Below are 26,982 nucleotides of genomic sequence, written 5' to 3' on the forward strand. Positions count from 1 at the left end.
GGCACCATTGGCAGGACAGCCAAGAAGACGGCTACCGATTGGCAGCGGGTGCCGCCGGGAAGAGAGGAGGAAGGAGGGCAGGCCGGGCCGAGCTTCCAGGGTTGAACGCGGAGGCGTGTGCGGAATTCAGCAACCCAGCCCGATCCCTTGGAGCGCTGGCTACGCGGTCTGGCCCGGCTCCCCAGCCATGTTATCGCGGGGAGCAGCGAGCGGGTGGGTTCTGAGCGGAGCGGCGCGGGCAGGCGTGCAGCAGCAGCAGCCGCCACCGTTCCGCGGGCTCCGCGCCTCTCCGCGGACGCGGTCTGCCATGCCCTCCTGGGTCATAGACCGGTACGGCCGCAACGACGTGCTGCGCTTCACCAAGAACATGGTGTTCCCCATCATACACTTCCCGAACGAGGTCATCATTAAGGTTCACGCTGCGAGCCTGAACCCCATCGACCTTAGCATGAGAAGTAAGTGCCGAGCCCGGGCAGCCTGGCCGGGCTGGCGCGATGGCAGAGGTTGCGTTTGAACTGTGGCTTCTGTATGGTCCCCCGGCGGCCAAAATCGGCCAGGCGTTGTGACCAGCCTGCCCCGGTGGGCACTTGTCTCGCCAGTGCCTCAAAGCAAGTGTTGCCCTGACTCCTGTGTGAAACTGCCTGTTTATCGTGAACCCCTTTGAAGTTCCTAGGAATGAACGGTACAAAAAGCCTTTCTGAAGACAGGAGCATGTGTGTTGCAGGGGCAAGCATTTAATCTGAGTGACTAATTGCTGTTTTCTGCACGCTTGCAGCTTGCAACTCAGCTTCCTTCTGCTAGTAGCATGACTACGGTGGGATTTATTTCCTGGCCTTCTCCCCTGTTACCACCGTCTGAGTGGTGGTACTCTTGATCAAGAGACTAGGCTTTCCACGGAGCAGCATTCCCCCTGCGGGGTGCTGGATTTTCCTGTCTCTTTGAGGTAAATGGAGCTGAAGGTCAAAATTGCCACAAAGTTGGCACATGCAACCAGATCAGAGTCACAGAATGGTTTGGGTTGGAAAAGACATAAAGGATCATATGGTTCCAACCCACTTGCCAACGGCAGGGACACCTTCCGCTAGACCAAGTTGCTGAAAGCAACGTCCAGCCTGGCCTTGGAACACTTCCAGGGATCCGAACCATATTCATTGTCATGCCCTTGCTTCCTATGGTGGTGCCTGGGTAGCTGCTGTCATCTTGCTCAGAAATCTGTATCTTTCACTGACCAACTCTTTGTATTGGATGCATTTAACCAGATTTTCCCCTCAGTTTCAAGGTTTGAAACACGAGAAGTTGTGGTAGTGGAAGACCTTATATTTCACATTGAAGAGCGATCTTGCATATCAAATCAGATTCAGGAGCACATTCAGAGATACCTGCAGGAAGCCTGCCAACAGAGCTGTAATTTGCGTTTGGGCCACTAATAAATTAATTTTAAAAAATCTTTGTATATAGTTGTGGGTTTGGTTATGGGACATGTGCTGAGGATTCCTGTTGAATGACCTATTTGAATTACTGGGCTACAACTGGTATTTTGAGTCTGTATTTGGAAGAAATTACGTTTTCATTCTGTTTTCAAGGTGCTTACTTTTGTGTCTGTTTCTTTAAAGTATTAAAACACATCCTAGCATAACAGGGCACCTAGGCAGACTTGTCCAAACACTTGAAAGGGCATACATGCCCGAATGCAGTCTTTTTTTTTTTTAGGCTGAGCAGAGTTATTAGATGGGTAATTCTGAGAGTTTGCAGCATATAGCTGTTGCTTACTGAATGGAAGTTCAGGTTACTCACCTTAGGGGATGTGCCTTAATGTCTTTTTCCAATAATGTTCGTATTGCTTTTTACAGTACTTTCTGTGAAAAGACAAATTAGATAGGTTAGATATAAGGAAGAGGTTCTTTACTGTGAGGCTGGTAAGGCACTGGAATGGGTTGCCCAATGAAGTTGTGAATGCTCCATCCCTGGCAGCATTCAAGGCCAGGTTGGACAGAGCCTTGAGTGGCATAGTTTAGTGTGAGGTGTCCTTGCCCATGGCAGGGGGTTTGAAACTAGGTGATATGAAAGTCCTTTCCAGCCCTAACTATTCTATGATTCTATGAAATGGGAAGTTTTGAGTTCTTTTGGATTTTTAGCTACACAATGGTGTTGGAAAATGGAACATTTCCAGTGGACCTACTAGAATTTGTGACAGTGTTATCACATGCTAAATATTCTTATAATGGAGAGCCATTTCCTGGACAAATAAGCAAAATGAGATTTTCTCTTTATTTGTAAATTCTATAAAAGTATAAAATGTTGCAGATTTTTTCCATGCTAAATATGTATGAAGCTCATCAGGTTCTGATAGCACTTTCTAATTGGAATTGTTCAGTTAATAAATGAAAGTACAGTATGTCATGGTTAATTTCATGTGTTGCAGGTGGTTATGGTGCAACTGCATTAAATATGAAACGGGATCCCCTGAAACTCAAAAGTGAGGACACTGAATTTCCGTTGACACTTGGTCGAGATGTCTCAGGTGTTGTTATGGAATGTGGACTGGCTGTATCTTATTTCAAACCTGGAGATGAGGTGATACCACCAATCTTTGTTTTTTCCTAAATTGTATTGTTAAAATGTACTATGAGATGTTCACCTCTCATTTTCCTGTTGAGAAAATTCTTTGTTTTTTTGTTCTTTTAATGTTGTTGCACTCTGAATAAGGCCTATCTAGCAGTAAATTCCTAAATGCCTTCTTCTCTACCTTTTTTTTCTCTGAAAAACATGGTCTTTCTGAGACTTGCTTCTGCAAGTTAATTTCCCTTCTGGTTTTGGTTGTTTGTTTTTTTTTTTTTTTGTCTATTTCATTGGTAGCAAGAGAGAATTTATTTGTGCACACTCATGGTGCTTCATCATTTTTGACTGAAGATAGAATTATAACAGGATGCAGGAAAGGATTCGTTTCTGTGATTTTTTTTCGTAAGTTACTTAGGATAGGAACTCTGGCATAACCCAAGAAGCACTTTCTGAGGCCCCCCCATAAGTACTGATATGTTTGCTTTCACCATCAGCAGTTCCTTTCACATCTTACCAGTTTTAGTATAGCAATTTCTGATTACACACACACATGCGCACCTTGCCTACCCCACCCCCTACCCCATCCCCTCCAATATGGGCTTTCCTGGCGTGGAAATAGTTTGGGGGTTTTGAAAAAATCATGTCTTATACACAGTATGGTAAGATTTATTCACATACCTCTACAGTCCTTCATTTAGTCAGTCTTGTAATGGTTTTTTATTTTTGTGTAGAGTAAGCTAAAGCTGGTTTCTGATAAACAATAGCGAGGACATTCTGCAAATTGGAAAAAAAAAAAATTCTTCAATGAAGAAAACTTATCTGTAGGTACAATCGTGTGCGAAGTCCACAAAACCTGATAGCTGTTTTCTGTTTGGTTTTAGGTGTGGGCAGCAATTCCTCCATGGAAACAGGGCACACTGTCAGAGTTTGTGGTTGCTAGTGGAAACGAGGTAAACGTTCAAAAGTGTGGCTAATAGACAAAAAACCAATGTTGTAAAGACTGGCATTTTTTTTCGTCGGTGTCTAAGTAACTCTTTATTTCTTAGTGCTTGGCTTGGTTTAGATTCCAGCTAGTTACAAAGACAGTTGAAAATGTGGGATACAAAATCTGCAACTCAGTAAAGCTTATTTAAATATTTCATTGTCACATAGGATCTGCTGTGTAACGTATATATGATTGATTTTATTCCAGGTGTCTTTTAAGCCAAAGTGTCTCAGTCACACAGAAGCTGCCTCCTTACCATACGTAGGTCTCACAGCGTGGTCTGCTGTTAACCAGGTTGGAGGACTGAACCAAAGTAATTGCAGTGGGAAAAGGTAAGTAGATAGTTCTGGTGCTGAAACTTTGTGGTTCATTTTTATACTGATTAGCTGCTTCTAAGACATGTCCAATGATGAAGAAGACTGTTACAGCATGACGTTCACAAAGCCCAGCTGGCTGAAGATGTTAGATCTACACAAGTACTGAGGGAAATGTCTTTTAGAGGGAGACTCAGATGAGGACCGTAACTGAAGTGTACCTAGTCACTTGCTGCTTGTTTCCTCTATATAGCGACTATATAGAGGTAGTTCAATGCATATCTAATGTAAAGAGAATTTGAGCGGTATCTCTAGGAATTTATAGGGACTTTGCCTTTCTGCCTGCTAGGACAGCTACCAAATGCAGTATCTTCTCTGAGTTACTTTGGCAACTCACAAAACGCCCTCTCAGCCACAGAGGTGTGGTTCTCTCAGTTCCTGCATGTGTGGGCCATTTGGAACAGACTGGTTTTCCAGCTTTTCAGAAAGAAATGAGCAGGTGACTGGGTCTCGTTTGAGCTATAGGCCAGAACTTTAATGAGGTCAGGAATGCAGAAGACAAAAACGTGAAAGATAAGCAGCCAAATCAAACAGAAAAATGGGCTTTATCAGCCTCTGATCAGACATTAGCAGGTGGGGGACAGAAGACAAAAAATGCATTGAATGATTGGAGCAGGTACCTTTTTCTCTTGATAATTGAAATTTGCAATTTGTTTGGCCTTTGGATGTTTGTGTAAACAGATAGCAAAATGTTCAGAATGGAAAGAAGGGCAAAAGTAAAAATACCAGAATTGGGGAAAAAAAAAAGTCATTGAAATTACTATGTTGCACCAAAAATTTAGGTCATAGAGTAATTACTGGGCAGTAGGAGTCTAGATGCCTGACCTCTTATCTTAGGTCTTTATTTGTAATGCAATACATTATAAAGGACACTAGATTTACTGAAATTCTTCACCTGCATCTTTAGAAGATAATAGATTGAGTAGTTGTATGTCATGGCAGATTTCATCATGAAAATATCAGATGATTGTTCTGAAGATAAACAATGCTTTGAGAAAATGAAATTGCAAAACTTAAAGCAATCTCAAAGAGACATCATTGAAATTAACTTCCAGCTAGTGACAAAATTCTAGTTATGTTGCATTCCATTTTATTCTTCAGTATTTAGACTTCTTCTTTTTAATCTTAACTTTCACATGTAAATAGAATTAACCTAAAGATATATTGGTAGGCTGGCCTTGTTTAAAGTATCTTTCTAATCTTCAGGTAAGTGTTTAGACAGTTAAAAGTGAAATTCAAACTGCATTATATAGTGTCTTTGTGTTTAATATTTACTTTTATGTTCCTGATATTTAATTCCTCTGTCAGCAAAAAAACATTTTAATGTACTTAAAAAATTATGATGTTTCCCATCTAGTCATCTTGAATTGTAAAAACAGCAGGGAATGACTTAAATGATGGTAGCTTTTTCCCCTGAAAAATATGTTGTAGGAAAATATATAAAATTAATTAAAGGCCTGTGCAAAAGTACATTCCATGAACTTTATATTACTTTCTCAAGACAATAATTTCAAAAGACAAGAATTTACATCTTAATTTCTTGAAATAATTTAACATGTTTGGCAAGAACTTACCTATATATATGATTTTACCTTGGTCTTTTTGTTTCCTGTAGGTGTATGTAAATAGCTATGTATATGTGTATGTATACGCACAACGGTGTGTCTTACTTTGAAAGAGCAGTTGTATTCCTTGATGAAAGCTACCTCACTGGTACTTTATTGCAGTGTTAAGACATCTTAGAGCAAGATTTTTCTATTGGTGTGTATTGTTTTCTTCGCCTCTTTAAGGTGCAAGGGTTGGCTAACCAGAAATACTTGCTAATAGTCCAGCATGTTGATCTGTCAGGAGTATCTGCTGCATCTGCACACACTTTCACAGATTTTGTTTTTCCAAGTTACCTGAAGCGTGCTCACAGTGTTTGAGCTGTCTCCTTCTTCACTATGACTCTAGTTGTTTCTCTGTAACTTCTGTCCAGGACCACTGTAATTTATCTCAATATTCTTGCACAAGCTAAAAGTGAATGTTCTTGTTATCCAAAACGTTCTGAATGACTCCGCTGTTTTGAAGTTCTCTGGATAATACCTGGAGACCTTCTGGTACGTGCCAGTGTCCTGTTTCAGTAGAAAGGTGATATGTTTGTTCAACAACAGTGTGATGTATCTTGCTTGCTGTATTCACAGAAAGCACGGTAAAAACAAACCTGACAATTTGAGAAAACATTTACATTAATATGAAGTAAAGGTTTTTATATAAATACAGTGTTATTATTTTATGCGTTTAAGTATGCTGGGCAGAGACGCTGGATTCTGTTGCTGTAAGTTATTAAGCATACACTCCTGGGTTACATTGTTTCAGTGAAAATTTGAATGATACCCCGAGAAAATATTCTTTTCATAGTCTGTATTATTTCATCATTTTATCTGTTGAGAAGTACAAAGTGAGTGAGGTTGCAAAAGTTCTTGATAGAGTAAATGCTTCTTGGTACGGGAATAAATCTCTTAGGGATTTTATTGGCATAATCAAATAAAATTAAATTTTATATACATGTATAAAATTGAAATATTCAAGAAATACAGTACATTGGTGTATAGCTGAGTCACTGAAAATTTCTAGTTGTTTGTAATCTGGAGAAAATGTTAGTCCTTGATCTGTACACCTGCTCCTCACCTCCTGTCTTTTGCGGGGACCCACACAGCTGAAACAGGTCCTGGCTCTCTGATTTGAGTTCCTGACCATACCATAGTTCCAAGTGGTGCCCAAGGAGAAGGGCTAAACTCCTGTGGTATGCTCATTTGGAGAGATATGCTGACTCTCTGATCGTTTGAACTACTAAAGCTTTATATAGGGCTTGGTGAATACTGGCTTGAATTATGTGCCTTTGTCAGAAGGGAGTGAAGCCTCGAGTATGATCTTTTGTTTTGTTCTTTTGAGAGAATAGGTTCTCTTGGACCTCTCTTCAGGTCAAATAATTTGTTAGTTTGTTGCTTGTGCACGTGTTTATATATTAGTTTATTCCTGAGCTCACAAACAGGTAGTTTCTCTGGTATGTTTTGTTCTGGCTGTATTTTCCTGAGGCAATACTAACAAAACTGTGCCTGCTTTGGCACGTTCCACCGTCTGTGTTCCTTTATTACCATCCTAACAGGTCCTGCACCTTCAAATGCTTCCCCACTTCCTTGTGTTCTGCCAAATAATGTGTCTTGCTGTCCTCACTGCTGTATAAATGCTGAGTGGTTGAGCTGTGGCACATGGATATCCTGTGCGGATGTAGTTGATCTCTGAAGCAAAAGAGTTTCTAGAGGTCACAGTGTATGGAGAAAGCTTGAATAATTTGAAGGTTTGGTAGAAAATATCCCACATAACATAGGAACAAACCACATCTGGAAAGCATGAAGAACCTCAGGGACTTTTACTGAACTGGAAAACAAAACAAAACAAGCAAACAAACAAAAAACCAAACCAAAAGAATCCAAGCCAAGTAGCTCCCAAAACCTGAAAACATTCCCCGAATTCATGAGCCAGATGTCCATTTTAAAATGACATCTTTCTCCAAAATTTGTAGTGCAAGAAACACGCTTTAAGCAGGGAGTAAAATTGGAAAGGCAGTTTTTGGGGTTTTTTTTTTGGAAGGATTTTATTGTGACTGTCCTTCGTGAGGATAAAGATGGGCTTAACCCGGTATCTTGAGTGTAACATCCCTGAGCCTTTTCAAGTATAATAAAATCTAAATGTGAATGTTGCTTCAGGCATCTGTCGTTGGAAGCACAGTTCTGAGGATAAGTATGTTTTGGCAGATTTAAAAGCTGCAGGCATTGTGATTTCATATTCTTTATCTGAATTTTGCAGCTTGGATCAGTGAAATAGGAGGGAACGGAATCTGATCAGTTACAAAAAAGGAAGCGTTTTAAAATGGATGCTGTGACCAAAGCCAAGTCTCTTAGGTTACTTCAAAGAATTTTTGTAAACTGAGACTCCAGATTGTATAGTACAATTTTGCACTGTAAAAAGTAATTTCCTTCAACATCCAGCACAGTGAGATTTAAAACAGGAACATTACCAGCTTCTAAGCATACTGAATTTTTTCTGGCAAACACAAGTCTCGAGAAACATGATGTTCCCTAATCCTATGCCAAGACTTCATCTTCATCTTGGATCTTCCTTTGTCCTAGAATTAGCAAATGGGTCCAGAGTCCAAGTGCTGTTTGTAGCTTCGGCACCAAATCTTTCTTACACTTTGTGAAGCTTGATTATTTAATTAAAATTTCTGGATGAAACTTCTGAACATTAATTTCTGAACATAATTTCTGAAATTAGGCTGCCAGCAGTAAGGTTCTCACACAACTGAGCTTGCATTCATTTTAATGAAGTTTAGGGTAGTGTGTTCAGTTAATGAACTCTCACTTGCTAATAATTTGGTAATACACTCCTAATCCTCATCGTGTGCCAGTTTTCACTAGAAAAATTCTACTGTCTTTTTTACTGAAGAAAAAAGCAGATAATTTAATAGAATTTAGATTTGTTTATGGCAAGGTTACTTCATTGTATTTTGGGGGGTTTTAAATAAATAGTATGCTATATGGAAAACTATGTTCTCTATATTCTGAAGTTCCCAATCTCCCTAAACGATGTGATACTAAACTACTTTTTCTTTAGATAATGCCAATTTTTATAAAATGTTGATGATTTTTTTTTTTTTTTACTTTAGAAGATACAACAGTGGAGTCTGGGAGAATGAAAGACTCTTAGCTGATTTTGTCCCAGAATAAGCAATTCTGTTTGGGAAAGTGAGGACAAGGACAGGGTTTTTGGGTGATAAATGTTACTGCTTGACAGCTCCACTGCCTGGGTTTAGTGGAAGGTACATCTGAGGAAGTCTCATTGGCTGTGCTTAGATAATGCTCTTGGCACAGGAAACAGGTAGTGAATAATGTTAAGTCACATTATTCGCCATCTGAAGAGCTAACCACTAAGTAACACTGAATAACAAATACAGTCTTCTGCTTAAAATAATTTGATGTCAGAGATGTGTAAGAAACATTAGAATACATTGTTACAATAAAGTTTATTTAAAAAACTATTTAATATATTTTAATTTTCTCTTACAGAGTATTAATATTAGGAGCTTCAGGAGGAGTTGGTACATTTGCTGTACAGGTAATATAAACCAGCATGCCCAGGGTGCATCTTCAAACTATTCAATATTAACAAAAAAAATTGATAGAAGGGAACAGAGGAAAGGAATAGTGAAATTGCAAGCCAGTGCAGTTGATCTGTCTGATCGATCTGATTGATACTTCCAGAACTGAAATATTTTCAGATTTATTTTCTTTCCATGTTACATTGTATTGGTTTAGAATAGGGAGCAGGGACTTTCAGAGAAAGGAGTTGTGAGTATCGTTGTGTGTTGGAGTAGGTCGTGAAAGATCGCATTTCACAGTTTGGGTGCAGGAAATCTCTTAATTGGTGTAACCTGAAATAGGTGGCCTGTTTTCGTTATTTTTCAGTCAGGTCTGCTCCATAATATGAAAAGAACTTGGTGTACAAGTAGAAAAATTCATTGAGAATGTATCGTCTACCATGACTGTTTCAGATGCTCAAATGATATGAGAGGCACCGGGCAGTGCAGTGTATGTGAAGCAGAGTGGTTTAGATGAACCTTCCCTCACTGTCTTTGCCCTGCTGCCCTTCTGTCGGTCTTCATTCTGGTAGCTCTAAAGTTCAGAGAGTCAATATGCTCTTTTATTGATACATGAATTGTGGAACATCCTCTTTTCATGCTGTTCTTTAATTTGGGGATTTTGTTTCTAATCAGTGTTGTATCATGCTGAAACATCTTTCTCTTGAGAATATGAAAAAAATAGTGAAATTTGGTGATGGCATCACTGTGTTCCATGTTACTAGACCATAAACATGGTTTTAAAGAGGCTTACATAAGAATATTTAGCGGTATTACGGAAGAATACTTAGTGGTATGCTATGCCTGATTCATAAATAAATAAATAAGGTGGTTAAATTAGATCAGTATGAAAGGCCGACCAGCCACTGACTAGTTACAATTTCTACCTGATTAATTCTGAGTAAAATATGTTCCTTAATCCAGAGTAAATGTAAAAAAGGTTACTGTGAGTGGAAAATGAGTTTACAAAACTAGAAAAATCCTTTATTTTCCTATAGCCTTTGGAGTAGAAAATAATCTGACATCATCCCTGTGGTAAATCAGATAACTTCCTTCTTTTTCTCATTATTAATATTTAAGTTATTTACAGTGAGGTAGATGTATGAAATACTTAATGAACAGGTAGGAATATAAAATAATTTAAAATATTTACAAATATTTAGTGGTTGATCTGGTGACAGTTTTGTAGATTGGTAACTTGGACAGTACTTCTTGGTATGTATTTAGCTGTCAGATTTGGATGGCAAACTGAGTATTTTATTTGAAGCCTTGCTTATCCTGTGACCTGATATATCTAAGTGGCATTAAAAACCGCACTCCTTCCTCCACACCAACTTCTCCCTCCCCAAAACCTTCTTAAATACTGATAAATTCTTACCACTGTTTGTCTGTGGGATGTGTGACAAATTATGCTGTGTTGGAACACAGTCCCCCTACTAAAGGTGATAATTTTTTTTAAGTTGTTCTCAATGTTTTACTAAAATTTAAACTTTAGACTTCTTTTTTTATATGCTTGTTTTCAGCTAGTGAAGGCCTGGGGTGCTCACGTGACAGCAGTTTGTTCTCATGATGCCAGCACACTGGTGAAAAAACTCGGAGCAGATGATGTGATTGATTACAAATCTGGAAATCTGGAAGAGCGGCTTAAAATGTTACCCTTGTACGTGTTTGTGTTGCTTAATACTGAAATGAAGGAGTTGGCGGTTAGACCTTCTGCCTTTTGATTGCTTGATTCCAGTCTGTCAGAACTCCCTCTTTTTTTTTGTTGTTCTTCACTGGGTTTTTTTTTTGGTTTTGGTTGTAGAGGGGGTTTTTTTTCCCAATTTCTAAAGCATTACTTTGTAAAGCAAATTCATCCCACCCCTTTTTGAATGCAGTTTGCCAAGTGAGTATCCCAAGCACAGATTTCATTGTAAGACTAAGCCAGTTAATTGGGCTTGTGGAGGCAAGCTCACTTTCACATGCCTCTGTTCAATGACTGTGAACAGTTTTGTCAGGATCTTGGAGCATTTATAAAGAATAAGTGAAATGAATAAATGAAAGTAAGTCTCAGAAATCCTGTGTGAGGTTAGTAAATAGTAATCTTCCCTCTTCTAGAGGGAAGAACTATGTCATTAAGCAGTAAAGTGACTTGCCTGAGGGTCTTTAGCCACTGTGCAACTCAGCTGAGAGTAATTTATTTTCTGTAACATTGGGTACAGCTGCCTCTGATAAACAGTCACACTTACCTTGTCACAGCAGTTATGTTTAAAGTAGTTTGGGGTTTTCTCTAGAACTGAAGTATTTTTTGCTTTTTCAATCTTTCCATTTGTTTAAACTTAGTCTACTGTGACTTGTATTTAAATATGGTATTTACACTGCTCTTTTTAGCTATATTGAGTTAACTTTCTGGGAGGGAAAATAGAACTTGTTCAATCTATGAAAGAATCTTACTGATAACTGCTAAGAAGGCATGTGCCCTTTAGCTGATTGTCAGCAGGATTGAGGTCCACTGTGAGGGCACTGGCTCTCTCTGTGTGGGCAGGACCTGCAGCTACACAGTTTGCAAGCAGTGCTAAATTTGCCTTTGTGCAGTTTAACATCTTAAATACTGAACACCCATTCTAGCAAGTGACCCTTTTAGGAGGTATCAACAGCAGTTTTATGATATGGCTAAGCTTATCAGTCAGGTATACTGAGAGGAATGTTCCTACTTCCCTTTTCAGTTGTACTAACTCTTCAGACCCCATAGTGGGCTAGTTTTTCCCAGAGCATTAGTTCTCATTATTTTAATTTCTCTTGACAGCTAACTGTTAGTTAGGTTGGCTAAACTTTAACATGAAATTACATCCTTGGAGGACAGGCAGGAAAACTGTCTACCCAGAGATAAGAACTTTTCTATTTAATTTGCATAATTTTTTTTCCCTTTTACTTCTAGATGTATGTTCCTTAGATGTATGTGTAAATATCTTTTGCAGTTTGGAGATTGCTGGAGATTTATGGATGAAAATGAGAATGAGCCGTGCATCTAGTAGTATAGGTGCATAGCTCCCTTTTGGCCTATTCAGCCTTTACAGGCTCACATGCCTGGGAAAGTGAGAAGGAAGGCTGAATCTGTGGCTTGTTGCCAGAGGCTGCATATACCTATTCCATGGGGGGAAGGTTTTAGACTCATTGCATTGTTAGGTTCTACGTCAGACAGGTAGATGGGGAAAAAAGAGCTGCCAGTAGAGGTAAAATGCCCCCAAAATTAATCAGGAGGTCAAAAAAGACTTTTGGAAGTGAAGCTGAGGATTGTGTCACAGAAAGGATGTGAGGAGGTAAGGGTTAGTAATTCGTTTACGTAACTTTGACCACTGGAATTGACTTTCTCTTGAGAACAGCACATACAGGAGATGTTCCTAGTCAGGGCATGAGTCCAGACTAGTCTTTACATTCACATACCATATTGTTCAATGCTAGGACCAGACCTCAGGACTGCTGTAGTAGTCTCAGTGGGAGGGAGATAGAGCTCTAAGCTTTAAGTAAGTAGAGAATGTAGTTGTACATGTAAGAGTCTGCTTTTTGGAGTTTAAGTGAGGTTTAAGTTCTCTGAATAGCTTGTGTCTGCTATGCAGTGAATGGGCAATAACCTGTAAATATGATTGCCATTGTACAGTAAATAAAGCTGGGATTTAGCTGAAGTCTGGGGACTTTCTTGCTACTGTCTTGCAAGCATATTATTTTATTTCATTGCGCTGACACGTTAAAATGTAAACTATAGCAAATTTCTGATATTAATTAGCTTAATTATGATGAAATTATTTTCCCCATATTGTGATTTTCAACCTGTTCTTTACATTTCTGCAGATTTGATTTCATCCTAGATAATGTTGGTGGATCCACTGAGAAGTGGGCTCTGGATCTCCTGAAGAAATGGTCAGGAGCAACATATGTTACCTTAGTAACACCTTTCCTGATCAATATGGACAGACTTGGAGTGGCTGATGGCATGTTACAAACGGGATTCACTGTTGGTTCCAAAACTGTAAAGGTATCTTACATATTTAATCTTATGTAGTATTCTAGTGGCTTCCTTTGTGGCTTGGATGCTAGTCATGTGGTTCTTCTAGAGGCATCTGTTGTATTTTCCTCATATATCATTAAGTAGACTTCAGATGCATTTCTATTCTTTCCTTCTTTCTTGAACTGAAAAAAAAAAAGATGTGTTGGGGTGGTAGTGATTGATGTATGTGGTAGTTTGGGGTGCTTTGAAGTTTTGATTCCTTATTGTGCTTTTTCACTGTGGCCTTTTCCATATGGCCTCCCTAGTGAGTCCTGCTGACAGCTAGTGTTTCATAGTAAACAGAGCAAATCCCTGCCTCATTGTAGTGTGGGTAATTTTGCTACTTGCTTTAGGCTGCTCAGGCTTTCTCTCAAAACATTTTTCCATGACTGGTTCTCTTCATCCTATTCCAGCACCAGAGAGTATTAAAGTGGTTGAGGGTGGCTAGAAAGTCTTTCATCTCTTTCATGTTCATGTGTCTGGATGGTGATACTGATTTTTTTTCTGTTTTTCATAAGTGGATCTTAAAACATTCTGCCAGTGGCCAGATCAGTGAGGCTTCTTAGAACTTTTCTCTTTCTTCTCTCAACGTGTGTACTTGCTCTCCAAATGAATGCATTTCAAGCAGTTGCTATGGTATTCCTGTGATGCCATGGTTGAATGAGATTCTAAGTCCTGCCCAAGTACTTTCAAAGGCAGGCTCAAAAACAAAATGAGAAGGCTGGAAAGAAATCATAGATAATGTAATATTTCTCAGTGTGTGTGTTTCTGTGGTGGGGAGCATTGTATGCCATGTATTAAAAATCATCTCTCTTTGGCAGATGATGGCTGATGGCTCTTATTCCTTATAACAGCTTACTCAGAGGAGGTGCTCTTGACTTGTGCTTATGAGATCTTCCCAAAATACTTTTCTTGTGAGCTGCCATATGTCATTGGTGATGACTTTGGCAGATGTGATGGTGGAAAGTTTAATTACTGACACTGAGGTGTAAGGTTCTAAATGTCACCTTGCTGGGTTTCTTTCACCCCCTTTGTGAAAGTGTATAAATGTATAGCACCATTTCTCTCTTACATAACAAACAATGTTTTTACTAGCTGCAGAGACATGGTGGTTGTTTTTCTCAACTAGCTGACCTGTAAAATTGAACACAAAATTCACCCTGATCTTATTGTGGTAATCCAACATCCCTGTCTGTACATTTAATCCACATGCTTAGGTGTCATTTTTTGTCAGATGCTAGCATATAATTTCCGTGTCTTTTCCTTAAGTTACTTCTCTGGATCTCCTGTCATTTGTTTCAGTTACCATTTCAGGTTTCTCTCATAATTTTTTAATATATTTGTGATTCTTCTTGCAGCATCTCTTAAAAGGAGTCCATTATCGGTGGGCATTTTTTATGGCAAGTGGCCCAAGTTTGGATGAAATTGCAGAGCTAGTTGATTCTGGAAAGGTATGTTTGTAATGGTTGTTTGGGTGTTTGTGCTGAAGGAGGTGCTGCTTTATCTGAAAAATGCTGTAGTTCATAATTACAGTCACAGTGAAGAAAGCTAGTTAAGAATTTACTTGCTGCAGTTTCTAACTTCTGAATTTGCATGGAATTTAGGAGTTCATAATCCTTTAAACTCTTCTGCCTTCTCCCTCTCCACCATATCTGTTTTTAAAAACACAAAGCTTACTAAGTTGTGAGGAAAAAGTGCCCAATGATTGTTTATTTTTCCCAGTCATTCAGAATGAACTCCGGTGTTGAAAATGGTATGTTTTAAGAGGCCTCATTTGGTTCATTTAGTCAGAATGAACGTGACTGTGTGTATCTGCATACACAAAATTGCCTAGCCTGGGTGTTTGGCAGTCTGGCTTATAATGTGCACAGAACTAGAATATTCAGGTTATTGCAGGTCTTAGACAATCTGCATTGGCAGAGTGGTGACAAGAATTTTGTGTTTCATTATTTCAGTGCTTCAGAGTATAATGTTTGTGCTAATTCAGCACAGTGACTTGGAGTATCATGAGCATTCGTAAGATTTTGGGGCATCTTTTATTGGACTTGTAGGAAAGGTGTGAAGTGGCAGATGGATTACTGTTTTTCTGATCATTTCAGGTCTATTGTTACAAAATGTGTGTGAGGGTGAGCAGTTGATTGCCTGTTTATTGGACTGTGTGGTGCTGTAGGTCCTGGCAATGTCCTCATATTGCCAGAATTCTGACAGTACAGAATATGGGGAACTGTTGTTAATCTTTTTATGTGGTACCTAAGCAGAAGAAGGAGCAGAATCTGCCAGGACTTGGTAGTTCTGGTACATTCTATGATTCTATGAATTGTCAGGGCAAATTGCCAGTGTTCAAAATCTGTGCATATTAGTAAAATCTAGATCCGTCAATGAGCGTTGATCTCCTTTTCTGCTGTGCATTGTGTTCCAGAGTGTTGAGATGAGTAAATGAATTCCTATTGTACTTAAGGCCTGATTGCTTCTATTTGCCACCTCAGCGCTGGTGATCAGAATAAAAACTTTGTGAATTCAGCCTCTGCTGTTTCTCTGTCATGAGCAGTGTGCTGCTGACACAACCAGTGGAAAGTCTGTGTTTCCTAAAAAGTTAACTACTCACAAATAGAGGCTGCAGCAGTAAATAGGCTGTGGTGGACTGTGTCCCTGGCTACAGCTTTGCACCACTCTGCGTTATGTCCAGTGCTGTAGCCATTATCCCATGATCAAGAAAGATCCTAGATGATGCTACCCACCGTGTGATTGCATACAATCACACTACTGAATTGTGATTGTCTAAGAAACAGTAATGCCCTTGTCTTTGTTCTTACCGTTTGTCCTGATTTTCAACCAGTCACAACTTGTTTTGTGTTCCTACTTTGTTTTATGCTCCTACCTTGTATGCAAAACAAATGCAGAATATACCCATGAAAGCCTCTTGGGAAACACCTGTTTATGCAATAGAGATAGGGCTTAATCCCTGTTCTCTGCCTGATAATCTGGACAGGTGAGTTAGAATGCCATTTAAAATGTACGCCATACATGTATGAATGTCCTGATGTACTTTTTGTTGTAAGATGATAGTGAGGACAAAGATGTTTGCTTGGTCTTTTATTCACCATGCAAAAACAGGTCACAGTGCCAGACTGTTTATCTGCATAATCATTATTCTAGCAGCATGTTACTCTATTTTGTAAAATGTTGCAAACACCTGTGCTATTGTATTTTGTAAGACCCAGATGTGTTCCATTTCGATCTATGTTAATAAGACTGTGACCTTTATTGTCTAGAAACAAGTGTTCTCTGAAATGGACAGATCATCCATTCAGAAGAGTAGGTGCTTGGAGAAAAGGCAGGAGAGAATTACTGGAGGAATCATACCATCATTTCCCGTAACTAAGTGAAAATAAGTGGGAATAATGAGGAAAAAATGAGAATTAAAAAAACCCACAAAGCAATAAAGTGTAGCAAGATGACTTGGGGAAGCCAGTGAAGTGAGTTCATGTAGTTGAACATCTTTGTTTTGATTGATTACAGTTTTGAGTAATACAGCTGTAGTTACTTTTAAATTTCAGTCAATCGTCTTTTCTGCTACAGACATCTTAGTTTTGAGATTGTGTGAAAAGGAGAGCAATTGCAGAACTCCTGAAAATGAGGGGCTTTTTTCAGGAAAGTATAAATCGTGAGGGGGGATTTAAATGAAGGAAATTAAAAGGAGATGATGGTTTAAAGAGGCGATGTTACAGTAAGTGAAGCTTTGAAGAGCATATCCCCGAAGGTGTTACAGATCATACTGATTCAACAGTGTTTTTTCTTTTAGTCCTTTTGCACCAATACAGGTTTTGAGTTCTGATGAGTTCATCGTCTTCCTTTGTGAAAGCAAAGGGATTCTCAGTCTTCCAGTGGATAAATAATAAGCAAAAAGGGCATTTTGTTTAAAGATTTGGTTTTTGCAGATGAGCTTTGCAGCAAGAAGTAGAGATTTGCAAAATGTCAGGTACGAGAAGTTCTTTTAACAGCCTTTTTTAATGGTGAGGAGAAGGAGAGGATTTGATGAGCTGGTAGTGCAAGGAAGGAGAGTAATTCTCCTTTTGTAATTTACCTGCGTATCAGCTCAGTTCTGGGGATTGTAAAACCATTTTCAGTTTATGAGCTGTTTTCTCTGCTTTGCAGCTAGACATCTTGCAAAGAGGCTATTATGAGACTGAGGAGCTGAGAGGCTGCTGCAACAGTAGTGGGCACGGAGAAAATCACATATTTCCTTGTCAGATTTTAGAGATATTGGCTACTTTTTAAGCTGCTGGGAAGTCCCTGTTGTGGAATGAACTCTGCCAGTTAATTATGAGCTGGCAAGGACTGGCTTAACATGAGCCTCACCAAATGAATTGATAAAGCGCATGTCAGAAGCTGGGGATCTCTTTCCATGGCAGAATGTTCCTGGTGAATTAAAAGGTTCTCATCTAAAGATGGCTGGAATCAATCAGGCCTTTAGTTCAGGACACAGCTCTGCTGGCACACCATTTGCTGAAGCATCATCACTGGTCTCTGCTGCCAGCATTGTCACTAAAAGGCTTGCTAGGAATTAGTTTGATGTATTTGTGGTCAGTGTTGTGATTTTAACATTGACAGCCTTTGATTTTTGCTGCTTGCTTAACTTTTTCCTTCTGTCTGAGGGCGTGTGGTTTAGTACTTGGTGAAAATATACCAAATGTGTGTAACTACATAAGTTTGTAGAAAGCCTCTACAAAGTTTGAGCACGCACTTTGCCTTTTATGAAGCCTGATGCAGGAAAACAGGCTGAAAAGACTCCTTAGTGTCGTAAGAGGAACAACTGAGTATGTTGTGTATTTCTGCTGGACCAAGGTAGGATGTGGGTTAACATGGAGCCCTACAGAAATTTGAAATTTCCATTTAAATTCAGTGTCATTTAAATGCAGTGCAGAGGTGTGCGCGCGTGTGTGTGTGTGTTTTCAGTATTTCTGGTGACTTAATGTTCTTTCCTTCAGAGTTGTATCAAATGGGCTGATGGGTGAAAGCTGATTTTGCAGAAGGAAGACTAAAGAACAAGTAGAGTTTCTGATTATGACATGGATAGATTATACTCTGTGTTGTTTGCTTTCTAGATCAATGTTACAGCACAGGCATACATAAGAAAAACTATTGCATGCCTATGTTAACGTAATTTGTGTCTAGTATTGATTATGCATTTTGCTGAAGACATTAGATGCTTTGGACTTCGCACCTGCTGTTGTGGTTTGGAGTACAGGATGCTGGCTGCTCTCTGGCCCTGCTGCTGTCTTTCTGTGCAATGCTGTACAAATCACATAATCTTTTGCTACCATAATATTTCTTTCTACTAATGAGGGCTAGTGCCCTTTATCCATCTTTGGTACTGTGCTCTGAGATGCCCTGTGGAATTGTTTTGTATTGCTAGTCTTTACTGTTGAGGAAATAAGTAACATGGATACAACCATCCACTTTGACATTACCTTGGGTGTAGTGCCTTCTTCACTCTCCCTGTCTAAGAAAGGATGCTAGCATCGCAGTTCTGTAATTAAATGTCTAAGTTGACTAGAGATCGGGCCTTCTCCACAGCTCTCCTCTTCAGTCACTCATATTTATTCTGACAACTAGTCTTTGGTAAATTGCAAAGCTTGCATTTTTTAATTTTTTTATCTCTTTTTCTTTCTTTTTATCTCTTTCTTTTTTTCTTTCTCTTTTTTCTTTCTCTTTTTTCCTTCTCTTTTTTCTTCTCTTTTTTCTTTCTCTTTTTTTCTTTCTCTTTTTTCTTCTCTTTTTTCTTTCTCTTTTTTTCTTTCTCTTTTTTTCTTTCTCTTTTTTTCTTTCTCTTTTTTTCTTTCTCTTTTTTTCTTTCTCTTTTTTTCTTTTTTTTTCTTTCTCTTTTTTTCTTTTTTTTTCTTTCTCTTTTTTTCTTTCTCTTTTTTTCTTTCTCTTTTTTTCTTTCTCTCTTTTCTTTTTCTCTTTTTTTCTTTCTCTCTTTTCTTTTTCTCTTTTTTTCTTTCTCTCTTTTCTTTTTCTCTTTTTTTCTTTTTCTTTCTAGTTTTGTGGTTTTTTGTTGCATGTTGTGGCTTCTGCTTACCAGGTTGGTTGGCTGGTCCCCAGATATGTTGATCAAGGAGAGGTTGCAAAAAGCTGTTTGGTTCTTTCTCTTCCAGAAGTCCCTGCTCTTCACTGCATTTTGTCATGACCACCAGAAAAAGCCACTGTGATTTTCATTAAAACACATCTGTTCCTATTCCTTCAGGACATGGGAGCTTGCTTGTGTTCTTCATGAGGGTGCTGTGTGATTACATCATAAAATGTCTGTGAAGAAGACTAATGGACATTTTGCATTCTGTGGGGAGCTAGGGTTTGGATATGTAAATTCACATAAACCACAATGAAGTCTGGAAAAAAAATCACCATATAACAGATATTTAATCAAATGTGTTGCTTTAGCCTCATATAATTGCATATTCTATAGGAGGTCAGACCCAGTGTTCTGAGCTCTAATCCCCTGATGTAGGAGGGAATTACATCCAGGACAGTGGTGAAATGTGAGGTCTTGTCTGTTGTGAGTTTAATTTGCTGAGATCTGGAGAGATACAGATCATGCAGGACTATTCTTCTAATATATACAATGTATAATACAGAGTATATAGTATATGTAATATATATAATAACATATGCTTTCATATATAAAGATATATACTGTTATATATATATACATATACACATGTGACTGTACTAAAATTTGTTGTTGTTATATGATAGCATTGGCCCAGATGGCTTTAATTACCAGCATAAGTATCAGGACAACTACCATGAATATGAGTGCTAGGGGATTCCAGAAGTGAGAGTTGTTCTTTCCTTTAGTTAATAGTTCTTCAGCATGGTTCAGTAGGTAACTAAACCCAGGATCTTCCTCATTTCTACTGATTTAAGCTTGGGCTAGGCTGGCACACACTACAATTCTGGGCTTGTTCCAGTTTCTTACTGCTCTTGATTATGTTCTGTAGAAGCTGTTCTGCCAGAGCCAATGAACTAGATTTTTTTTAAAGCCTTTCTACATTCAGAACCGTACCCTGATAGTCTGCTTAAGTGGGATTTATCTTCTAGCATTTTAATAATTGTTGATGATACTCGTGAGTTGCTGTGGGCTGCTGTTGGAGTCTGGATATGAAAGAATGTACCTTGGCTTCACAGTCAATACAGTTGCTGGTAAGATGACTGTGGGAGTAGACCCCAGGACACATGCCTTCCGTTCCTGTGTCTGAACCACTGCACCACCATTCTTCTTACAGGTGTGTGAGACTGGATCAGTGGCTCATTTTTACTTCTGTTAGGCATTTGGGACAGAGATATCATGTACCTGATATCCTTTAATGTGCTCTTGGATGAAAGTATGTATTTTCTGAAATATAAGCTAATAAAAACCATAGTACTGTATAGCTAAAAAGCTACCCACAACACGTGAGCAGAGCTAGCTGTTCCAGAAGGTGACAATTTCTAATCTTTGTCCTCAGTGAGGTTTGGCCGTAGAACCTAATACTGGCAAGTAGTATGAAGCTCAGCATAGATTTAAGGTGAAGGAAGAATGAAGAAAGGGGTGGAATTAAGACCCAGAGAACATGGAACTTGAGTACAGCTAAGGAAGAGATGCTCAGTTGAAGAGAAGAAATGTTAGAAACAGCCGTGTCCCAAAACTGTTTTCTCCATTAGATGACAGTAAAGTACTGAACAGGTAACTAAATGTTTAGTTACAAGACAGGGATTGTTCTTTGTAATGATTTCTGTTCAAGTCTCTTGTTGACATTGAAGGGAGACTTACTGAAGGCCACAGGAGAGTATCAAGCTGTGCTTTTGTGTCCATAGACCACATCTGGCAAGGTGGCAGTTTCTGGAGGAAGACATCCTTTATCCTTTTAACTCAGCTAGTCAAAATGGCAAGTGGGTCTTTCCATTAGGGCAAGCCCTCAAGAGGATTCTGATGTCTGGTGAAGCACATCACAGCTCTTGTTCTGTAAATACACGAGTATCTTTACCAACGTGTGTGCCCAAGTATACTACTTACGAAGGCATGAGGAGGCTGTGATGTGTGCTGGGAGGCAGCAGCAATGAGGGAGGTGCTCTGCAAAGCAAGGCTGCCCTGCTATTTTGACAGGGCCATCCTTTACAAACCTGGGGGAGAGCCAATGCACTGTCATTGCCCTTGGAGTGAGGGGACTTTTTGTCTGCTCTCAACTAGGATTGCGCTGAGGGCCTCTGAGGCTTGGTTCGTCTCTCTGCCGAGATTTCAAGGCTGTAGCTCTCCCTCCAGCGGCAGGAAGCAGCTTCACTCTCACTGCAGCAGCTCGTGCTAATACGCGGATCAAAGCCGTCTTCATTCCCTTTATGTATCATAGCTTGTCCCTCCTGAAAAATTCAAACTGGCCTTGCTACCACAGAAGTGGGGACCTGAAAGGGTAGGCTTGAATTTGCCATTAGGAGGAGTGTGTTTCTGCTGACCAGTCGACTCCTGCCTGTGCCTGTCCACTGCCTGCTGCATTCAGAGCTGGGTTGACCGGGATGCCACTTCTGTGCTCTGTGTAGGATAGCCTTAATCAGCATCAGCAATTAGTCTTTTTATTTTTTCCAAACACATGAGTTTATTTCAGGAGACCTGAGATTCATTTCTATACTGTGCCCTGCATCGGAGAGAATGAAGAGGAAGAAAGTACCTTTCAGGCCCAGTCTGTTTTCAGATAAACATTTCAATGCGGCTGTGTGTAATCCTTTCTCTCACAGACTTTAGTTTAATCCCTTTTCTCTGAACAAATAGGTGTCCTCTGGCAAGGAACTGATGCGTGGCTGTAAATAGCAGTGTTTTTATTATCCAGTTAATCTCCATTTATTATCACACATTCAGCAACAGCAGACGTTCCCCTACTTATTTGTCTGTTCACAGGAAGAAATTTTATCTTAGTCAGTGGATTATGGTAAAGGCTGAGTGAATCACTGTGCTGCAACATGGTCAGCCCTTTCAGGGCTATTCAGACAATGGGACTGACCAGCCAGCCAGATAAAATGTTTAATGCTCTAGATTGTCAGGATCATCAATTTAGTATTCATGTCTCTATAGCACTGCCTAAAGCCAGCGTTTAAATGGAGCTAGAAGTTACATCAATGTAGCAGATGGGCTTTGAGTGAGTGCGATACACATGGTGTTCTGCACTGTGAGGTTGAGTTTAGGGTTCTTCTGAACCCCTGTGTCACCGCTTTTCAAATGTGATGGCTTGAACTTTACCTAATAGGCTGAGGGCATAACATACCCTGTTCTGTCAGGGTTACAAGCTGCAGCCTACAATAAATGAGTGCAGGTGCCAGAACACTGAAATGTCTTGTTAATTTTTTCTCACTTGCTGCACATCTGAAATTAACTCCTGCCTTTCCCTGGAATTCTCTGTATTCACATCCCTTGTGCTGCTGCAGTGCTTTCTTCCCCAAGTACTTTTCCTCTCTTCCTGGCCTCCTGCCTTGTGAGGGTCATTTGTGTCCATACTCCAGCAGGTGAGTGTCTGTATAGTTTTTTTCTTAACTGAAGCACAGCTTTGTGTGTAACTGCCATTAAGTACTTGTGCAAGTGCTGCACTTGTGCTTGGCTCAACAAGGTTACTGAATTGATTTTTTTTTGCCAGGCTCCTGCTATGAAAGCAAGGGTTGCTCTTCCACCAAAGTCTACTGATCAGCGGCACGTTCCTCTTGCTGATAGTCACAGCAGCTGCAGTTTACTTGGGTGCTCAGTGTACCCAAAGCCATTGTCTCAGTGGTTTTGCTGCTCTAGGTCCACGTCCCTGACCTTGTGGATACCTGAGCTGACATTTTTGTTCTGTGCTGGATGCTGACCAAACATGATTTTGTTTTGATCATTCATGCCCCACATTTCATCCCCAGTTGAGCAGCAGAAAGTGTTACTATCTTTGTGCCTTCTTTGCTGTGTTATTATTACCTTTGCTTGAGGTTTGTCTACAGCCATTGTCCTGGCAGAACAAAGGGAAAAAACGACCCAGCCTTGTACCCTGCAGCATGACAGATTTGAGGCACTTAGTGAATGTATTTGCACAGTTGCTCTCATAGTGATTTGGCTGCTAATTCTGACTTTAGGGGGGTTCACTCATTCCTACTTTTCTGGCATAAAAAGCTTCACATTACTGCTAAGCTTGCCTTGAGAAAATAAAGAGGAAAATCTAGTAACAAGATTAGGCTATACTGCAGTGTAATAGGTAGATTATTGATGTCTTGGATTACTGTTATCATGTAAGCAAACCCAGTATTTATTTTAGTGCAATGAATGGACTTAAAAGTCAGGCACTTTGTTTGAATAGTTGAGAAAAGGATCTACATGAGTATGGACAATGCATTTGTTGCAGTGTCGGGGAGGGTGCAAGGTGGCCAGTGCTGCTGCTTGGAAGAAGTGCATATGAAAACCTTTCCTTGGTAGTGCTGTACATTTGCCTTCTAAACAGCATGTCTGAATACATACTCCTTGTCTCCTGGTAAAAGTAAGCAAGCCTTTTGAAAAATGGCCCTGTTCTCATGCTGACAAATTGTTTGTGTCTTTATTGCTGTTGTATTCTTTTTTGTATATAGTGAGATGCATGCCCTACCAGGAGAGGGCAGTTATCAGTTTTAGAGTATTCAACAAGACAGCGTGTATGCTAGTAGCTGCGAGGAAAAAGCGTGAAGATACCTTTTGCACTGACTCAAGTAGCAAGGATCTTTTTCTGATATAGCAAGTGGGCTGTTTGGATCTTTGTTGCTTCAGATCTTCATTACTGCAACAGCTTAGCTGTAGACTCATCTACTGTTACTGTTTTCCTCTGGTAAGAGGATTAGGATCAGTTCATCAGTGCAAAAACATGCATAGGGCTGGTGTTAGGGGAGTCCAAGGTAAGAGACTAACTTCAGGATAGGTAGGATCTTTGGGAGGAGGTAGTTTTGTACACAGATCTTATTTTAGCCTTTGGAAGGCTGACTCAGAACTGGACTGAGAGACTAGAAAAAGCTTCTTCCCTTGGATGAGCAGTGACAAAGTATTTTTCAGAAGCAGCTGCTATTTCTTCTGCCTCTGGCAGTACCCTATGATGTCTAAAGAAAATGTAGGGTTTTGGGCTCCTTAGTTAATACCTGAGACAAGGAATAGGTTAGTTTCACCTTCATTATTAGAAATGAGTCTAAAACAATCCAGAAGGCTACTATACAAAATTAATGCCAGAATAGCAGTCGATGCAAGCTGGGCTTAATGATGTATGCCTGCTGGAATACACAGTGGCTGGGCTTTCAAGTGTATATCTAAATGATTCAGCAACAAATGTTTGTGGAATATTTTTGGTACTTCATTGTGGCCAAGTCCTTTCAGGGTACTGAGGCATGTACTGGTGCAGATAGCCACTAGATTCATAGGTATCTTTGAAACAGCTGACCTTTTAAAAACTTGCAGGTTTAACAAGAGGACCAGTGGAGACATAGAAGAAAAAAAGAAAAAAGATCTTTTCCTCAGCTTATCATAGTGGATAACAGAAAGTTGTACCACACTGTCAGCTTTTAAAGGGGCTTAGAGCCTTGACTGGTGACCTTATAGTCAAGAGTACCAGTTGAGGGCTCCAAATTGTGCAAGTAGAGATGTTTCAAAACTTGGGAAAAGAGCAGCAGAAAACCTTGTGCATGCAGAAAGACCCCTGAAAAAAGGTAAAAGCCAGTGACTACATCATTTAGCAACTTCTGCCCTAAACATTATAAAGTAATTTCCCCCTTTCTTCATATAGTTTTAAAATGTGAAGGTGATACATTATTGCTAATGTAATGACATTTTTTCTTTATTCTATAGATTCAGCCAGTTATTGATGAAGTCTTCTCTTTTTCTGAAGTTCCAAAGGCCTTTCAGAAATTGGAAGGAGGACATGCACGTGGAAAAACAGTGATCAATGTAATTAGTAAAAAATAAAGTGTCTCTAATCATTATTCTCCCTGCAGTCAGCCCTTTACTGGTAAATTGTTGCCCTTGAACACGTATTGGTACACAGCAGCTGTTCCTTCTTTAAAAGCTCACACAGGTTGCATAATTAAAAAAAAAAAAAAAAAAAAAAAGAAGAAAAAAATCTTTTAGAAAAGCCTCTCTGATTCCTTCATGCTCTGCATTTGGTAACTGTTAATGTCCCATACGTATTTTTACATGTAAGCCATGTTAATAATGTAGCTGTGACTTTGCAGAACACCCCTCCCTCCTGGAATAAGAGGAACAGCCAGCAGCATTTTCAGTTGGTAGATCATGGAGCTTTTATTTTCCAGATGTTTTAGCTAAGTCCCAAAATTGTGAGGCATACTTACTCTTGTATGTAACTGTCCAAATGAAACTTGTGCTGTCCTTTTTCCCCTGGCCTTTCCTAGTTCTGTTCACCTTTATTAATACATATTATTATTCAGTCTAGTTCATTCTCAGAACCTGTAAACTTTCCCTGTAGTAACTGGTCACACTGCTACCTCAAGCCTGGCACTTTAATCTTGGTATGGCAAATTTCTCATGGCAAAACTAATCTGAGTAGAAGCATGGAACAAAATCCATCTGCAACTAACTGATAATTGTTCTAATTGCCTATCTTCTTGCACAGAGTCAGCTGACTACAGTGTTTATGCAGGTAGGCTAGATATGATTTTGTCAGTAATCAGGAGACCCTGTTTCTGCCATGGCCCCTGTCACTGCTGCTGGTGGTGAAGTGCTTGAGGGTGTATGTGTCTGCTGCTCTGTTTTTAAACTTACCATTTTACAGAGATGGGCTACAGAGTGACTTGCCCTGCAATTATGCAGGCAGATCAAAGCAAAGTGGTAACCTCTTAATTAGAGCTGCACATATACTGTGGTGCAGCTATGGTGATGGAAAAAACATGTCATATAGTGCTTCCACCAGGGGAAAGCAGCAGCAGCCATGAGAACTGTGGTTCCATGTACAAATGCACTGAACACACACTTGTACAAGAGAAGCATCTATTCCTCAGAGCCTGCAGGCATTCCACACCATGTATTCACTCCTAATTTGGGGTCACAGATGAATTATGGACAAAGAAGGATATAAGACAGAAACAAAGCTAACCATAAAATGTCAGCTTTCCACCTTTAAAAATAATTTCAATTAAAAGTTAGTTACCTAACTAAATTTATTTGTAAAATGCTATATTATATATAGCAAGAGCACATGAGTATGACAAAGTACCACTGTTTGGAACCAATAACAACACATTTTCTATGAAGAACTAAAAGCAGGACATTTCAGAGCAACAAAACTTCAGTACACCTGTACAAAAGGAGGAAAATTAGTAAGGCACTTCCTCTAGAGTGGTAACAATAAAAGCACCAGTATCCTTTGAGGCAATACAATAGTAATGAAAACGTTGATTTTAAACAGACTTACAATGCAAGACAAAGGCCTGGATGCTCCTGGGAGCAGCTTGTAATAACACTGGCCTAAGCCAGAATAAAAACACAGCAGCATAGTGTAAGACTTTGTATTTTACCTTTTTGCCAACATTATTAAGGAAAACAAAGAAAACCAGATTAAGAGCAGGGCAACAGAAGAACCTTCTGAAGTCATCAGTTTTACTTGTCACAAGCTCTTTACCAAACCAGTAATGCTTACTCTGAACAGGCACAGCCCTTGTGAGTGGGCACGTATCCAGGCTTGGCTATGTCCCTTACTAGAGCAGTCTGACACATCTGCTCAGCAGCAACTGGGAGCCAACAGCCCACCACGGATGTTGTTCTTCAACACGACCAGAAATACTGGGGAGTCCAGCTTTCTCTACAGTAAGCCCAGCAGGCAGTGGCTGAAAAACTGGGTAACTGCAG

General features: G+C 39.6%; 1 protein-coding gene across 4 annotated transcripts; it reads left to right on the top strand.

Moving 5' to 3' along the window:
• Nucleotides 1-94: 94 nt before the first annotated feature.
• RTN4IP1 (reticulon 4 interacting protein 1) lies at nt 95-25,751 on the top strand. 4 transcript variants are annotated; one of them, XM_080617059.1, is made up of 9 exons: nt 95-455; nt 2,423-2,574; nt 3,441-3,509; nt 3,752-3,876; nt 9,027-9,075; nt 10,621-10,757; nt 12,926-13,109; nt 14,480-14,572; nt 24,970-25,751. In XM_080617059.1, the coding sequence occupies exons 1-9, from the start codon at nt 188-190 to the stop codon at nt 25,084-25,086; spliced, it is 1,194 nt and encodes a 397-aa protein (XP_080473185.1). In that variant the 5' UTR covers nt 95-187; the 3' UTR covers nt 25,087-25,751. The 4 variants fall into 4 exon arrangements, with proteins under 4 accessions (XP_080473185.1, XP_080473186.1, XP_080473187.1 ...); XM_080617060.1 differs by lacking the exon at nt 24,970-25,751 and adding an exon at nt 19,280-19,748; XM_080617062.1 differs by lacking the exon at nt 95-455 and adding an exon at nt 813-943.
• Nucleotides 25,752-26,982: the final 1,231 nt, after the last annotated feature.

Source organism: Psittacula echo, assembly GCF_963264785.1.
Source record: "Psittacula echo genome assembly, chromosome: 4".
NCBI lineage: Eukaryota > Metazoa > Chordata > Aves > Psittaciformes > Psittacidae > Psittacula > Psittacula echo.

Excerpts from the sequence above, each read along its gene's own strand:
- RTN4IP1 (XM_080617059.1), top strand. The coding sequence starts at position 188 with ATGTTATCGCGGGGAGCAGCGAGCGGGTGGGTTCTGAGCGGAGCGGCG. Across the intron at positions 2,575-3,440 it reads ATTTCAAACCTGGAGATGAG|GTGTGGGCAGCAATTCCTCC; the intron begins GTGATACCACCA and ends GTTTGGTTTTAG. Across the intron at positions 14,573-24,969 it reads AGCTAGTTGATTCTGGAAAG|ATTCAGCCAGTTATTGATGA; the intron begins GTATGTTTGTAA and ends TTTATTCTATAG.